Raw genomic sequence first — 17628 nt, 5'->3', positions numbered from 1 at the left:
TCGGAATGGCAAAGTGGCTTTTTCTCTGGGCAGCACATTGCTCTTAAATGCTAAGAGGGCCCTCCGGGCTGCATGCGTGAGTCTGGCTGTCATGCCCGGCCTGGGATAGGAAGGAGGAACAGGTGCCAACGAGCATCTCCTGTGGCATGGGTGTTCTGCACCTGCGTTTGCATCGCCCCCTCCTGGAATCCTACTGACATCTAGCCTGAAATTAGACTGGGGCATGGAGCTAAGGCCAGCATGGGATGGAGCAGTGGTTTTGGTTGACAAGTGGATAGTCTGTGTTAGGGATGGGAATGTTTAACTGGTTAATTGGAAAGCCTCATTCTTAATGGGTGAGGCTTACCAGTTATGGTTCATTGGTGGTGGCTGAAGTACCTCCTCCCCCTCCCCTCTGCCACAGGCAGGGGGCTGCTCTAGCTCCGTGGCTCCCTCCGGTAGGCAGCAGGCCTGGCCAGGGTGTACCGCAGGCGGGGCGCTCCAGCTTGCCCCATTTCATTGGTTAACTGGTTAAACCTAACATTTCACTGGTTAACTTAAAGGGGATTTGACATCCCTAGTCTGTACAGGTAACACAAACAAGCCCCTCTCCTCACCGCTCCACCCATGCATGTATCCAAGCCAGATGTCTCTGCTTTGGAAGCAGAGCAGCAGATAACTCCAGGACATCAGTGTCCTCCTCCTTTTAGATGAGAGAGGCTGGAGAGGACTCGGCATCATCTGGGTGTGTGGGACATTGTGGGCAGGAGAGTGGCATTTAGTGATTGTGGGACATGAATGGCCATCTGCTCTAGTGAATGCTAAAGCCAGCACCACCCCAGCTCTGCAGTGCAGCCTCCTCCACGGATCCCGGGCCCCGAGGCAGGGCGGCTCCCTCAGAAAGTCGCAGCGCTGAGCTCCAGGCACAACCTGCAGAGCCACCTGCGGGTCCAGTCGCCAGGTCCTTCCCGTGAGCAGAGGCAACGTGAGTTTCGTAAGGGCTGTTTTAACATTCGGCGGTGCAGCCTCCTCATTTGCGGTTGAGTTCTACTGTACGCACGTCCTTGGTCAATAGGAGTCTCTGCTGACAAATAAAAATGGAATTGAAGGGAATGGAATTGAAAGTCAAAAGGGCTCTGTAATAATTTTAGGCTGCCTGAGGCACCGTGCTGAAGCACTGGCATTATAAATAAGGGTAATGTACTAGAGACTGAATTACAATCAAAGAAGCCATAAGAACATGGAATGTGCGCAGAGCTTACTTAAAGTATATGGAGTCAGATTATGATCTGTAGGCAGTGCACTGCAGGCAAATCAATAACCACTCACTCAGATAGGGGCCACGAGGACTTTGATGAGAAAAGGGATGTGGGGACATGGGGTGGGATTCCAATGTGCAGAGAGTAAGATCTGCATTGGTGCTCGCCATCACACATCTTACCTCTGCCAGCTCCAGGCAGGGGGTCTGCTCAGTGGCAAATCCCTCCCTCTTACTCTAAACTCCAACCCTGATGTGTAATTTCAGTCCAGAATATTGAGGAACATGGGCTGGGTTTCACCACCATTTGAGCTTATATTTGCAGAGTTGTCCTGTCCAGAGCACAGACATGGGCAACAGCGCTGGGCCCTGCACTTCAGGTGGATTGTAGAGGGGTTAGTAGGAAGCTGGGTGCTGGTGTAACCACCACAGGGTGGATTCAAACCTGGCCTCTCGGGAGCTTAGTGTAGGAGCCTCTACAGCTTGAGCTATAAAGCCAGCTGGCTCTCAGCTTAGGCTGTAGAGCTCACTCATTCTCATCTTTCACATGGTCTCAGTGCCGCTCCATGGGACAGTGAACCACACCCACCAGGTGTGTGGGTTACACTGGCAGCAGCAAGTAACCTGGCCCCAGTCCACACCACTCCGCTCCACCCTGCTGGCTTCTGGTGTCCCTCGGTGGGGAGGGGCCAAAGCCAGAAAGAAGCAAGGTGAGGGCAGGAGCGGTGGGGGGAGGAGTAAGAGCAGTGGAATGGGAGTGGGAGGGGATGGTGCAGGGGTGGGAAGAGGCAGGGTAGAGCGGAGTAGGGAGGGCTGGGGCCGGGCTGCTGGTACCTGGCCCCGCACTACCTCCTCTGCTACCCTGGACCCCACTTCCCCTTGATGCGCGGGGCCCAGGCGGTTGCCCTGGTCCATCCTATGGACAGAATGGCTCTGCTTGGACCCATTCTGAGCTCCACCAGAACTGACATTAACCTGGCACCCATGCTGTGAACTGCTTTGTGGTGTGTGGGGGAGGGGGAGGAGATGGCAGACGAAACTAGCCCCGTGGCCAAGCAGTAATTTTATGATGGTGGTAGAACAGTGCTGGGTGTATCTGTGGGACATGCACATCCAGGAGAGGAGGGAAGTGTCTGAGGGGGTGGCCGTGGGTAAAGGCCAAGTGTCTGTGTCGACATCAGATCTGTATGGGCCACTTCAGACCGTGACATGTGGTGGCTTAGAGGGGATCTGTTCCCTGGGTTGACAGAGCCCAGCACTGGGTGGATGGCACTGCTGCCTGAAGGTGGGGGTGGGGCTCTCAGGCCACAACTGCGTTTGGTGCTGTTGCCTCTTACTTGCCCGGGCAGGGGTTTAAGGAGGAGGGTGGGTGCACTTGGTCTCCTCCACACGAAGCTTGGCGAGTGGGTGAGGGCGTCCCCTTGTTGGGATGTGAGTGGCGCTCGCCCAAGACACGGTGCGGGTGATTATGCAGAGTTGGGAGACGCAGCCGGAGGATTTGGCAGGGTTCCTGATGGAGGGCAAGCAACCGGGATTTGCTGCCCAGTTTTTTCCTTAGAGGGAGGGGGGTGAGGTGGGAGGTTCACAGAATCTGAGGTACTTTGAGAGCGAATAGCAGCAGTGCTGGGAAGGCTTTTTTCCATTTCTGGCTGGTTGGGAGGTTTGAATCCTTCCCCCTGGACTGGGACCTCAGCAGTGTCACCTACACCTCTAGTCTGAACTTCCCTAAGGTGCTATACTTGGGGTAGGGATGGATAACTGGGTAAACAATAGCACTTAATTGGTTAAGCATCTTAACCTAGGTCCCACCACCCAGCCGTGCTGCGGCCATGGGTTCCACCATGGCTGGGTCTCTCAACTCTGGTGGCAGCGAGCCGCACTGGGCCAGAGTCCACTGGCAAGGGCCAGTTAAGGGGTGTGACGTAGTGGGGGTACTTGCTGGGCTGTGGTGACCCCTGCTGTCTGGAGCAAGACCCAGCAGGGAAAACCTCACTATGCAAAGGTAGTGCCAAACTTGTTGAACCAGTGGCCAGACACCCCCCATGGAGAGGAACAAAGGAAGGTGGAATGCTGCCCTGACTGGGGGGCAGGGCTGGAAGGGAATTTAGTTAGTTCTGTCTGAGAGCATGGAGGAGAGCCTAGGGGAAGGGGCTGGAGTTTAGGGGCCCAGTCTCCCCCATCTCAAGGGGGCCTGAGGCATCCTAGCCCAGATCTGTGACCAGATTCCATCTGTGCTGTGCTGTATCCTGGAGAGGCAATAAACTTCCTCTATTCCACCGGCTGGTGCAGTCTGTTTGTGCCATTTTGGGGTGCAGGAGACGGGGGACCCCCAACGCGCCGTCACAAGGGGTAAGTACCGGAAAGCCTCATGCTTTCCAGTGACTCGATTAACCTCCCTACCTTGGGGCTATGACTTGAAGCAGCTGAAGCTCAATACAGAAGGCAGCTGCTTCCATAAGCAGGGTATGTAGCCAGTACTGCAGGGGGTGGCGGGCCCAGCTGCTCTCTGGGTTATATGGCATCGGAAGCCTGGGAAGTCCCTTGTGGTCTGGCACCTTGCCCCCATGCAGCAGTTGGTGTGAAGGAGCGTGCTGCCTTGACTTTGTCCCATCATTCCCAAATAGCCAGTCATCCCTCAGGGCAAGGGGCAGAGCCCACCGTGGTGGCCCGTGGGAGAAAGCTGGGTGAAGGGCTTCTGTGGGGATTTGAAGAGTGACCTACATGTCTTTGTTGTGTGGCTGCCTTTGTTTGGGAGCGGCTCTTGTCTTCAGTTGCTTTTGTTGGACTTGGAGTGGTCAGTGGTTAGCAGGATGCTCAGAACGTAGGGAGCTGTCTCTAGAGTTGTTACACATCGATAACTAGAGGAGATAATTAGGAGTAATGAGAGAGTTCAACTTTCACTATCTTCCCCCTTTCCTAACCCTCTGAGATGTTCTTCCTTTCCTGTTGCCTTGCACAATGCCACGCCTGTGCGTACATCTCCCTACAAAGCGTGTGGGCAGGTGGGGAGGGGGCCGTTGGTAGGGAAATGCCTGAGAAAACAAAGCAATGTCAGTGAAAATGAAATATGTAAACTGATCATCGGGTAAAAAAACTGCTCCAAGCGAGCTCTGTCTGTGGAATAGTCTCCCAGGGGATGTGGGGGAAGCCCCATCACTTGAGTCATTTTGAAACTAATCTGAACACAGCACTAAAACTCAATTCCGTAGGGAGCCAGCCTCTGCTGCCAAGGGCGGGCACAGATTTCTGTCTGGAAGACTGCATAATTTTGGATTATTAGCTTAAATGGTAGATCGCACTGAAGCACTTAGGAAATAATATTTAAATGGGGGTTCAATTTGTGGGGATCTCCGTGCAGAAGAAACCCAAGACACATAGTGGAAGGCATATTGGAGGGTAGACGAGAGTTGCATGTAAGTTTGCAAAGCGGATAAAGTAGCAGGCTTTTCTCTAGTGAGCGTGAGATAGGTCTGTAGGTATGGCCATGAGAAAGAAAGAAAGAAAGAAAGAAAGAAGGAAAGAAGGAAAGAAAGAAAGAAAGATTTACACACACTCCTCAAATTCATACTGTGTGTCTTCTGGTCTCTTTCAATGGCAGAAAAGTGCTGGTGCAAGGGCTGAAGGAACTGACCAGGGCTCATGCACTGCTTGGCCTGCTTCTCATAAACAGGGAAAAACTAGTAGGGGAAATAGATGTGGGTGGCATCCTGAGCAGCAGTGATCATGCGATGGTCGAGTTCAGGATCCTGACCAAGAAAGAAAGGAGAGCAGCAAAATACACACCCTGGACTTCAGAATAGCAGCCTTTGATTCCCTCAGGGAACTGATGGGCAGGATCCCCAGGGATGCTCACATGAAGGGGAAAGGAGTCCAGGAGAGCTGGCTGTGTTTTAAAGAAGCCTTATTGAAGGCACAGGAGGAAACCATCCCAACGCGCAGTAAGAAAAGCAAATATGGTAGGCAACCAGCTTGGCTTAGCAGCGAAATCCCTGGCAATCTTAAACACAGAAAGGAAGTTGATAAGAAGTGGAAACTTGGACAGATGACCCCGGAAGAGGATAAATATATTGCTCGAGCATGCAGGGTAGTGTAATCAGGAAGGCCAAAGTGCAATTGGAATTGCAGCTAGCAAGGGATGTGAAGGGTAACAAGAAAGGTTTCTACAGGCTTGTTAGCAATAAAAGGGTGGTCAAGGAAGGTGTGGGACACTTACTGAAGGAGGGAGGTAATGTAGTGACAGATGATGTGGGAAAAGCTGAAGTACTCAATGTTTTTTTTTGCCTCTGTCTTCACAGACAAGGTCACCTCCCAGACTACTGCACTGGGCAGCACAGAATGGGAAGGAGGTGGGCAGCCCTTGGTGGAGAAAGCACAGGTTAAGAACTATTTAGAAAAGTTGAACATACACAGATCCATGGGGCCAGATTTAATACACCCGAGGGTGCTGAGGGAGTTGGCTGATGTGATTGTGGAGCCATTATCTTTGAAAACTCATGGCGATCAGGGGAGGTTCCAGACGACTGGAAAAAGGCAAGTGTAGTGCCCATCTTTTAAAAAGGGAAGAAGGACAATCCAGGGAACTACAGACCAGTCGGCCTCATCAAGTCCCTAGAAAAATCATGGAGGGGATTCTCAAGGAATCCATTTTGAAGCACTTGGAAGAGAGGAAAGTGATCAGGAATAGTCAACATGGATTCACCGAGGGCAAGTCATGCCTGACCAATCTGATTGTTTTCTATGATGACGTAATTGACTCTGTGGACATGGGGAAGTCAGTGGATGTGACATATCTTGACGTTGGCAAAGCTTTTGATATGGTCTCCCACAGTATTCTTGCCAGCAAGTTAAGGAAGTATGGATTGGATAAATGGACTGTAAGGCGGATAGAAAGCTGGCTAGATTGGGCTCAATAGGCAGTGATCAACGGCGCAATATCTGGTTGGCGGTTGGTGTCAAGTGAAGTGCCCTAAGGGTCAGTTCTGAGGCCGGTTTTGTTCATTGTCTTATATTAATGACCTGGACGAAGGGATGGATTGTACCCTCAGCCGTTTCACAGATGACACTAAGTGGAAAAAGTAGATATGCTGGAGAGTAGGGATAGGATCCAGAGTGACCTAGAGAAACTGGAGGATTGGGCCAAAAGAAATCTGATGAGGTTCAGCAAGGACAAGTGCAGAGTCCTGCACTTAGGACAGAAGAGTCTCAAGCATTGTTACAGGCTGGGCTTACTTACTTTACAGAAGAGAAGAGTGAGGTGGGATTTGATAGCAGTTTTCAACTACCTGAAGAGGATGGAGAGAGAGGATGTTCTCAGTGGTGATAGATGGCAGAATGAGGAGCAATGGTCTCAAGTTACAGTGGGGGGGTCTAGGTTGGATATTAGGAAAAACTATTTCTCTAGGACGGTGGTGAAGTACTGGGATGGGTTCCCTAGGGCGGTGATGGAATCTCCATCCCTACAGGTTTTTAAGTCCTGGGATGGTTTGGCTGGGATTGGTCCTTCTTTTAGCAAGGAGTTGGACTCAATGACTTCTGGGGTCTCTTCTGACCCTAAGATTCTAAAATATTTGGTCATCTCCGTGGGCTGAGTGAAATTGGTGGTAGGAGGGTGCCAGTAAAGGTGTTAACGTGTTTAGCTGGTTGAATGAGAGCACTTAACCGGTTAACTTGTGAGATCCCACCGCTGCGAGAGGTTGGAAACTAGTAAGCGTACTGGTAAGCCTTTGTTAACATCCCTAGGTCTGGGTCAGGGGAGGGTATTGATTGGAAGTAGAGGGCAGGATCTCTGTGTGCTGGAAATTCCCTGTAGACTTTTTCCTTAGGGATTTCATCCTTTGCATAAACATGCCAAGTAGAGTCCAGCAACCATGGAAAAACCCGGGGGAGGGGAGTCAGAAGAGAAGCACGAGGAAGGTTGGGTTATTATGGTGGAGATGCTGCTGAGATGAGCTGCCATGAGTAAACTGGCTGAGTTTAATAATGACCTTCAAGAATTAAATAAAATACAATAAGCATGGCAGATTAGAAAGAACAAGCCAATTAAATACCAAACATGCTTTGTAAAGCTCCATGACAGAGAAGGCCAGGCTGCAACCTCTAGAATAACTGATGAATGTTAAATCGTTGCACAAGGGCTGGGGGTGTGGGGGGATGGGTTTAGGCTATTGAATATTTCAAGACTTGCAGCCTACTTTGGAAACAGGAGAAAGGTGAAAAGACTCTGGTTGCTTTTCTTTGCTTTCAGTGAAACAAAGGGGGTGGGAGCGGGAGGGGGTTGAGCCGGCCCGGAGCCGGAAGGCACGCAGTAACAATTCTCCAGCTTTAATATCTGCTGTTTCATTTTATATTCATCATGTCAGCATAATCTGCTTTTATGGGAATAGTCTTGGTTCCCGACCAAATGCATTTAGGCCCTTTTGCTTTTAAGTTTGATAGTAATGTGACTTGAAGACTTCAATGAAATGTTTATATGTAAGGATAGTAGAAACAGCAAAGGGAAAATGGAATTACAGAGTCAAAGGGACCTTATGTCTCCGTCTCTCCCCTGCTCTCCTTGGCTCCCTTTAACCTTTTCCATGAATAGGGGACCTAGTAGCTGGCTCCAGTTCAGTTCTTTGACTCTGCTATTGGAGATGGTTTTCCTGTCCCCAAGGGTGGGATGCTACTGCTCCGTCTCTCTTGCTAACTACACGTACCAGCCATTGGGGGCACAGAAAGGCTGTGCAGCTCTGCACAGAGCTTAAGGTTAGATGAGACCTTTAGACCCCTAAGTGGACTTCCTGGAGTGATGGACACCATCTTATCATGCCTATTGCTATTAATAAAACAGATCCCTGCATGTTGTTAACATACCTGTGCTTGATATGATGGGGTGGGACTCACTTCCGGCCCCAAGGAGCTTACAGCACAAGGTAGCAGGGGTGTGAAGACCGGTCACAGGGCAAGAGTTTGGCTGTGTGTGTTTGCAGGGGGGAAGGGGAATGAAGGCTCTCTGGAAACAGATTGTGAAGCAGATGCTGCAAGGAGAAGAGGGGGTGCTGGGTGATGAAATAGTCTATCTGGTTCCGGCCCAGGAGGGAGCTTCCTGGGCCATGGTGCATTGGGAGACGGAGGCAAAGGACCTGCGGAGTTAGGGGCAATGAGGCAGGCATGTCAGCGGGGGAGGAGCTATAGGCTCAGGCTCTAGAGGAAGATGCTGAAGAAGGGGCTGAGGCGAGAGGAAGTAGCATAGCTACTGGCATACCTATTTTTTTCAAAGGTGTGACAAATCTGCACCCTGGAGAGATGAAGTTAAGCTGATCTAAGTGCTAGGCTGATGGAAGAATTCTACTGTTGCTTTAGCTACCACCTCTCAGAGAAGAGCACGAGCTACAGCGATGGGAGAGCCCGTCCTTTCACTGCAGCGAGTGTCTACGCTTGCTGTGCTACAGTGACTCTGGTTCAGCTGTGCCGTTATAGTGGCTGAAGTGTAGAGATAGCCTGGGAATAAAAATGTTTGGCTACAACCTCCTCTTGGGAAGTTGGCTTGAAAGACCTGTTGTGCTGCAGGAGGCATATACTGCTCCTGGAAGGGGCCCTTCCCCCTCTTTGCTGCAGTGTCTCTGAGGATGTGTCTAGACTACAGGGTTTTGTCGAAAAAAGTGGACTTTTGTCAACAAATCTATACCTGCGTCTACACCGCCGCTGAGTTCTGTCGACATAACATCGACAGAACTCAGCCGTTTTGTCGACAGCGGTAAATCTCATTCTACGAGGAATAACACCTTTTGTTGACAGAGTTCTGTTGACAGAAGGCGTTATTGCATCTATGCTGTCCTTTGCACCTACACTCTCTTGTCAACAAAGTGGCTTGCTTTGTTGACAGAACTGGATGTAGTCTAGACGCTTTTTGTCGACTAAAGCCTGTAGTCTAGACATACCCTGAGTGGCCACAGACTGGCTCAGTGCTGATGGAAGTCCTGTCTTTCAAAGGGTGTTTAAATGCTTCCCTCTCTCCTTGTGCTCATTAAAAGGGCTTTGCATGCGCTCCCCAAACCGGAGTTGGGTTATGACCGGAACTAGCCCTCCTGCTCGTGTGAGATCATCACGTTCTGCCTCTCCCAGGCTTTTTCTTGCCCATGCCTCAGTGTCCTAGAAGATGCAGAACACAGTTAAACAGCTGCTAGGTTCCTCCCAGAGGGAGCTGTGTTTGGCTCATGGGAGAAGCAAACCCTGTTTGGGGCTCTCTCCAGATGAGAGGTGCTGGACAAATGTGGGATTTTAATTTTATGACACTCCTTTTAAGCTTTACCTAACCCCAGTGTGTCTTTCAACATGAGCTCTGAGGTCGAGCTTTCATTTGCAGGTTGCCAAATGTAAGGGCCACCTTTGCTGCGTTCTGCCCTTGGAAACGGCTGCACTTATTCAGTAGGAGGGGTCAGGGTTATTTGCAGAAAAGCCTGTTTGTTGGCTGAGGCGTGAGAATGAATTCATGCATCTATGAGGGGCTGGCCTGTTCTGCTCCGTACTCCAGGCGTGGGCAGGAGTTGGTTCTCAATAGAGCGGGCGAACAGCTGCTGCTGTGCTTGCGCAGCCGAGGCGGAGATAAGGAGCATTGTGAGTAACTAGCTGCCCTCTACTTAGATTCGGGTGGCGGTGCCATTGTGTCAGATATGTCGATAGAATAATTAGTGAGGCACTGAGCAAGGGAGCATGTGATATTGGCCTAACCTTGTCAGTGCAGGTTGCAGCTGGGGGTCCAGCCTGCTGGGGGACTGTAGAAGCTTGATATGCAGGTAAACCCAGCCCCATGCAATGGTTCTGGATTTCTTGAGGTTTTCTCTGGGAGCCCAGATTTGTTTTTAGGGTTGAAAACAGTGACAGTAGGAGCAGGCGTATCTAGCGCACTTCTGTTTTCCGGTGCAAAACACTTAGGGTATGTCTACACAACCCCCCTAGTTCAAACTAGGGGGGTAGTGTAGACATACCCTTGTTGCTTTCAGAGCTGGAAAAAGCCATTTGCCCTGGGAGAGCAGGGGGCTTTCTTTGCTGAGTGGAGGGGCCTGGGTGGAACCATGGGCTTCTCTAGAAGAGCGTCAAAGGCGAGATGATTGGTAGCTACCAGCAGAGGGGGTGTTTTCCTGAGTCTGCAAATGGGCAGCTGCCAATCAATCCCTTGTCTGGACAGCAGTGGTGGAACACTGACCATGTGTGTCTCTTCCAGAACCTTATTGACAGCTGGGAGGCCACCAAGGATCTTGTTTCGTTTGGGGCTGCCGCTGTCCGGCAAAGCTGTGAGCAGCCGCTGAGGCACAGGGACAAGCTGCTGGCCCTGAGCGGTGCCAGAGACTCCCTGTCTTTGGGATCGGCTTTGAGCTACAAGGTGTCTGAATTTTCCAAGCCCCTGGTTGTTCGTGGTGCCAGAAGTGTGTTAGGTGCTTTTGAAAAGGCTAATTTGCAGTTCCAGTGCCCCGCTGTTCACCCCGTGAATTTGAGGAGAAGGGGGGCATGAGCGCAGGAGTTTCTGTCAGCAGAGGAAGCTAACACCCTGCTCTTCCACCCAGCAGCTTGCTTCCCCATTGGCACAGCCTCCTGCTGGCGTCTCCTTGTGCTTCGTCACCATGGAGAGGAAGTGGCTGGGACTGTTTTTCTGTGCCAAACAACTTCAGTGCCAGTGAGCTAGTCCTGCAGAGTGGTGTGTTTCTTAGAACGGCCCGTGATCCCTGTTCTCTGGCGCCTTCCTCCACTTTGAACGGACGACAAAAGCTCTGCTGGGATAATGCCTCAGATCCTTAGGAGCTGCTTGTTGTCCTGGATGTTCTGCCCAGGTGAAGGGCTGTCAAGGGACTTTGTCTTTCCAGGATGAGGTTTTCTGCCTTTTATTGCATAAGAAACATGAAGTCCTATTTCACACGTGTGTGTGTGTGAGCGTGCGCGCACACACGCGCACACTCACTGTTCTTCTGCCTCCTAGCTTGCTAAAAAGAAAGACCAAGTTTACTAACAGCCCAGTCACGGGTGTTTGAAAGCACATTACAATAAATACCTTGTGTTTGCACATCACATCCAAAGATCTCAAAGCACTTTATACCTAGTAATTAATTAGGCCTCACAACTACCCCAGCCTCTGCAGTAAGGGCCATACCAGAGCTCTGTATGTGGAAGGAAGGAGAAGAATAGATGGAGTGACAGGCCCAATGTCACCCAGCAAGTCGGGTGCAGTTTTGGGGGTAGAACCCAGCTGCCCTGGCTCCTACTCCCTTGTTGAGCCCACCAGAGGAAAACCTGTTCCTCTCACTCTGAGGCAGTCTGCCTGCGGGGCAGGGGTGGGGCCGGGCGTTTGAGTGCAGCTCTGCTGTGAGTGCAGAAACTGAACCCCGCTTGTTTTTGTGGCTGCAGAGATGTCTGGGACGGTGGCTGACATTTCCTTGGTGCACTGGAAGCAGCAATGGCTGGAGAACGGCACCCTCTATTTCCACGTCTCCATGAGCAGTGCTGAGCAGCTGTCCCGGGCCACCCCGCCCAGCCTTCAAGAGCCGTCCGAGATAGTGGAGGAGCAGATGCACATTCTTCATATCTCTGTCATGGTGAGTGAAGCCTCCTTCCCTTCCCTGCCCAGCGCCGGCTGGTGGCTCACAGGGTGACAGGCTGGTTTGTCTCAGTCCAGCATCCAGTGGGCAAAGCTCTCGGTCCTCAAATATCGGTTAATTGAATAGTGAGAAACCTCATGAATTCCTGTCGGTTACTTGACTATTCTGTAGTCCCGGGGGGTGGGGCCGGCAGCCAGTGCACTCTGGCTTCACTCCCAAGGCGCCCCCTACCACTCCGCACTGCTGCTTCTGTATGCGAGGCAGCAGAGCAGGGTGCCAGGTGGAAACTGGTCCATGAGGGGAGCCAGTTTAAAAACTAGCTCCCCTTGCGGACCAGCTCCCTGTCGCCCAGGGCTGGGTGGCTGCAGTCCCTGTCTAGGGGTGTTCTGAGCTCCTGGGCCCAGCGCAAGTTGGAAATGTGCCGGGCTGACTGCCCACCCACCCAGCTCCTAATACACTTTAAATGCAGAGCTGCAGCAGGGGTAGGTCCCGGACCCGTCACAAGCCAGTACTGAGCTGAGCTGCTGGCCAGCCTGCTAAAAAATTTCCTGGCAAGCTGTGGGGGAAAATGCGTGTAGTCTGTAGCATTAACCTATAAGCTTTTGCTTATCAGTTAACCGGATAATCGACTACACTATTACATCCCTGCTAACCACCACAGACGCCTCTGGTTCCTGGGCCTTGGCAGAGCCAGGCAAATGGGCCTGGAAAATGAGCTCTGCTTGTTTCTAAAGGGAATTCTCTCTGGGGGAGATGCCTGGGATGCATCCCTTGTCGTTGCCTCTACAGCACAGGTGCTGGCAGTAGGAAACTGCTCACCAGTGTAAATTTCAGACATGAGACAAGTCGGTGGGGGCAATTAATATCTTGATGCCTTTTTTAGTAAGCTGATGTTTACCCATCACATGGGTGCCCGCTGTGGACGGCGCCTATGTTGTTTTGTCATTGAAAACAAATCTGATCCTTGCAGTGCACAACAAAAGCGGTTTCCATCTTCCCAGGAGTTTGTATCTTTCTGTCTTAGGCACTGAGGGTATGTCTACACTACCACCCTAGTTCGAACTAGGGTGGTAATGTAGGCAGCTGGAGTTGCAAATGAAGCCTGGGATTTGAATTTCCCGGGCTTCATTTGCATCTCGTCGGGCGCCGCCATTTTTAAATGTCCGCTAGTGCGGACTCCGTGCCTAGTCCGAACTACCTAGTCGGTGCCGCGTGTAGCCGCGTGGCACGGAGTCCGCACTAGCGGACATTTAAAAATGGCGGCGCCCGACGAGATGCAAATGAAGCCCGGGAAATTCAAATCCCAGGCTTCATTTGCAACTCCGGTTGCCTACATTACCAACCTAGTTCGAACTAGGGTGGTAGTGTAGACATACCCTGAGTCTCTTTGCCACAGGATGAGTGTCTCTTCCCTTACAGCGCCCTGTGTGACCAGGAATTGCTCTTCTCCCCATTTTACAGGTGAGGGTAAGAGGCACAGAGGGACTCAATGATATACTTGCCTAAGGAAAATCTGCTGCAGAGCTGGGAATTGAACCTGAGTTTCCCAAGTGTGAAGCTAAAGTGCTAATCACTGACACATCCTGCCTCCCCTATCTGCTGTGGCTATGTTTGTGTTTGTGTTAGTGTTTGTGTTACTCCTTCATTGCTGAGTGGCCTTGCTGGGTTGAAATCATAGGCTACCTAGAAAGTGCCCTCCGACTGCATTGCACAGTGGAGAATACATGGAAACGGGCCGGAGAACGGCACCCTCTATTCCCACATCTCCATGAGCAGTGCTGAGCAGAAGCTGTCTCCCAGACATGCCTGTTAAAGTATTGGTTTGTCTTCAGATTCATGCATTGGTTCAGAACTCATGCTTGCTTGATTTTTCTGGGCTACTTGGTTTCTTGGTTTTCACTTGAGCAGGGACTTGCTCTGCTTTCTTAAAACATCAGAGCTGTATAAGCAAGTTAACCCAGTGCATAACTGAAATAGTTGTGGATTTAGATGGGACATCAAGTGTATGTAACTATATAAAGATATATCACACTGAGACTTCCATAGGAAGAGAGAGTGCTTTGTCTGGGACTGTATAGAAGGGGCATTATGAAGTATACATAATAGGGATGTCATAGTGTAGACGACTAAATGATTAACTAATAAGCCTGGGTTAATCTTGTCGACTACACACATTTCCCCCTTCCCTTGCTGCTGCCTCTATATCAGAGGCAGCAAGGGGGGAGGGAGTAGGAGCCAGTGCCCAAAAGGAGCTAGCTTAAAAGCTGTCTCCTCTTGAGCACCGGATCTGCCTCCTCCCACCGCCCCATCCCAGCACTGCTGTCTCTGACAGAGAGGCAGCAGCATGGAGGGTGAGGGGGTAGGCTGGAGCCAATATGTGCGGGGAGCCGGCATTTAAGCCAGTTCCCCACATGTATAGGGTCCCACAGACCCACCAGTCCCCTGCTTGCTGCCTCCTACAGAGGCAGTGCGGGGGGGGGGGGGGAACCAAGCAGGAGCCAGTGCTGCCTCAGAGGAAGGCTTCTCTGAAGTGGCCTCTGCCCATGGCACGCCCAGGATCACTGTAGACAGAGGCTGTTCCACGGCAGCAGCCCTTGCCCATGAGGGGTACAAGCTCCCCATGGACAGAGACTGCTCCCTGTCCCACAGAACAGCCTCTGGGCCTGCCGCAGACAGAGGCTGCTCTGTGGGATGCAGAGCAGCCTCTGTCTGCAGGGAGCTCGGCCCATCATGGACAGAGGCTGCTGCCACCTTGTGCTGCTGCCTCTCTATCAACTCCTGGGAGTGCGGCAGGGAGTGCACGGGCTGCCAGCCCCGCCCCCGGGGACTATCGACTAGTCATGTAATGGATAAGAATTCATTCGGTTACACGACTATTCAATTACACGATAGCTAACGTCCCTAGTACATAAGTGAAACGTAATATGACTAGGATAGAGAAAGTAAATTGATGCTTTTATTCATAAGCAAGGGGCCAGTCAATGGAACTGAAAGACAAACATAAAAACGTTAAAAGGAAATCTTGTTCTTTCATAATGCGTAATTAACCTGTGAACCTCATTGCCACAGTACATCACTGAGGCCAAGAGCTTAGTTGGATTCAGAGAAGGATTAGACATTTAGGTGGATAATGAGAACATCCATAGTTAATGTTAGATGGGTTCAGTTTTTTAAAAGCAATATAAACTCTCATGTTTCAGGGCATAAGCCAACTACTAAGTGGTCGGGGTTAAGAAGACACTTCTCCTATGGGCAAATCATGCCTTAATTGCACTTTCCTGTGCTAAGCAGAGTGGGAGGGAGAATGGGGAACAGGGCAGGGCTGAGCTGGTTTGGGGACTCATATGCATGTTTGCATGTGGAATAGCCTGTTGTAGGAGTCTAGCAGAACTGAGTGAAACCCCAGTGCTGGGTTTCATTACAGACTTGAAACTTTGCCCAGTTTGGTTGAAAGATTCATTAAGTTTTCAAGTGAACCTGGGCCAGGTTTTGCGCAAACGGGAGCAGATATATTATTTTTGCCTCAAAACCATGTGAAATTTACAGCTTACACAAAACTAGGTGAAATGATTTGTTTTCAAAAGAGATTTTTCAGGTGTGTATGTGTATGTGTCTAGACTACAGGGTTTTTTTTAAAAAAGTGGCCTTTTTTCGAAAAAAACTTCCCCTGCGTCTAGACTGCTGCCGTGTTCTTTCGAAAGTAAATCGAAAGAACGCAGCAGTTTTTTGACTGTGGAAAACCTTGTTTTATGAGGAAGAATGCCTTTTTTCGAAAGTGCTCTTTAGAAAAAAGGCACTATGTAATGCAAACTGCTTTTTTGAATGAGAGCATCCAGACTGCCTTTGCGCTCTCTTTTGAAAAGCAGCTTGCTTTTTCGAAAGTACTGGTTGTAGTCTAGATGCTCTTTTTTCAGAAGAGGCTTGCAGTCTAGATGTAGCATGTGTGTGTGTGTGTGTGCGCGCGCGCGCACGCGCGCTTTGCTCAAATAGCCAGAGAGCTGATCTACACTCAGAAATTAAATTGAACCAACTACATTGCTCATGGGTTTGAAAAATCCACACCCCAAGAGGTTGACTTAGTTATGTCAAAATCCTGTTTTTACAGCATCAGGTCGACGGAAGAATTCTTCTGCTGACCTAGCTCTCAGGGCAGTGAATTCAGCACAGCAATGGGAGAGCCCCCTTTGCTGTAATAAATTCCTGCGCTGTAGTGTTTTAAGTATAGACACAGGCTTATCTAATCCCTCCTTTATCCTGGACCCAACCTGAATCTGCATCCTCCAGCTGCCTGACATATGGGCTGTACCTCTTCTGCTATGCCAATAGGAGCCACTACCTACCCCGTACTCTCCCTGCTTGGCCATTTGCCACCTGCTGTACCAGACCGCAATTGCTAACGTCCTCATAGATAGTAGACTTCTGTCACCTATTCCATCTTGCTCTTCCAGGTGAGACTGTAGCATTTTCTTACCCTCACTAGCTTTGCTAAACATTCTCCTCTCCTATTCCACTTCATGCCAAATGACCCGTCTCCCTTACCTACCCTCTCTGTAGGAAAGACACAACCTGACCTCTAGGCAGAAGTGGTTGTGAGGCACCCCTGACCCTCAATTCTTGTAAGAGCTGAATTGTTACCATGACCCTTCAAGGGGTCCTATTCACCGGCAGAGCAGAGCAGGGCAGGGCAGGGCAGGGCAGGGCAGGGCAGGTCTCACCTGTTTCACATAGGGGACAGAAGGGAATTGGCATGGTGCATGTTTCTCTTTCCATCTGATTTATGGAGCTTTGCTGTTTACCATTGCTTGTGTCCGCATTCTGCCTCCAATTTGCAGCATGGCAGGGGACAGAGACAGAAGTAAGGCTGCCTGTGGAATATCCGGGTCTTCTGATGTTCAAGTGTTGGTGGGATCGAGCGACAGCACTCGCGCTGCTTGGTTGGCTGAGCGCACATTTCCAACCTGAAGGCCACCTTAACGAAACATTTTTCTTTTGGATTTGCCACTCGTGCACTGCATGGCTTTCCGATTCTCTGCTCATAAAACTGGCGGGTAGAGTACCCTAAGATGGCGCTATGGACACAGGCCCTGAAGGCTGAGCTGAGAGGCTGAAGACTGAGACATATGTCCCATGTTCGCAGCACTTGTGGTAAACAAGCTAAAATCGGGGTTTGACATTGGAGGGCAAACTTTAGGATGGAACTGAGAAACTAGGGGGAACTCGTGCCATGTGGTGGTACAAGTCTGAGCTGGGGGTTAAGACAGCGTAATGCAAATGAGCTGCAGGACTTATCCAATCACACCTTCAATTAATAGTACTTGGCCTCTGCCAATGTAATAGCTGAGCACTCTGTAGTCTTCCGTGTGTTGAACCTGATCACATCCCTGTGTGGTAGGGCAGATATGTTGTCCCCATGTGCACGTGGGAAACCGAGGCACTGAGACTGTGATAGGGAACAGCCAGCATGGATTTGTAAAGAACAAATCATGTCAAACCAATCTGATAGCTTTCTTTGATATTATTCAGTTGATTTTTTTTCTTATCCTTGACTTAGTTTTCTGGTGGTTTTGGTGTTGCATTGTAGTCAAAGTGAAGAACTTTTATCTTTTGGATTCAGCTAATTGTGTTTACAATGAACTACTTCCCAGGAGAAGGAGAGCAGGCAGCAAGAGGGAAGAACCAGAGCTCTGCTCCCAGGACTAGCTGTAATGGGAGTTAGAGTTAGGAATGGATAAACATGAGGGATTTCCTGTAAGGTTACGAAGGGGGATACATTTGATGGGTACAAGGTCTGTATTTCTGTTCCTTGGGGTAATCATCCCATTG

General features: G+C 50.3%; 1 protein-coding gene across 4 annotated transcripts in view; it reads left to right on the top strand.

The window, feature by feature from the left end:
- ASTN2 (astrotactin 2) overlaps nucleotides 1-17628 on the top strand; it is a 733588-nt gene that overhangs the window by 100848 nt on the left and 615112 nt on the right. For all 4 annotated transcript variants that reach the window (XM_075905850.2, XM_075905849.2, XM_075905851.2 and 1 more), the window contains exon 2: nucleotides 11615-11802. In XM_075905850.2, the coding sequence (XP_075761965.1) occupies nucleotides 11615-11802 (188 nt within the window). The remainder of the gene's footprint in view (nucleotides 1-11614; nucleotides 11803-17628) is intronic.

Source organism: Pelodiscus sinensis, chromosome 23 (genome assembly GCF_052426305.1).
Source record: "Pelodiscus sinensis isolate ZL-2025 chromosome 23, ASM5242630v1, whole genome shotgun sequence".
Lineage (NCBI taxonomy): Eukaryota > Metazoa > Chordata > Testudines > Trionychidae > Pelodiscus > Pelodiscus sinensis.
This window is presented reverse-complemented; position numbering and strand designations above follow the sequence as displayed.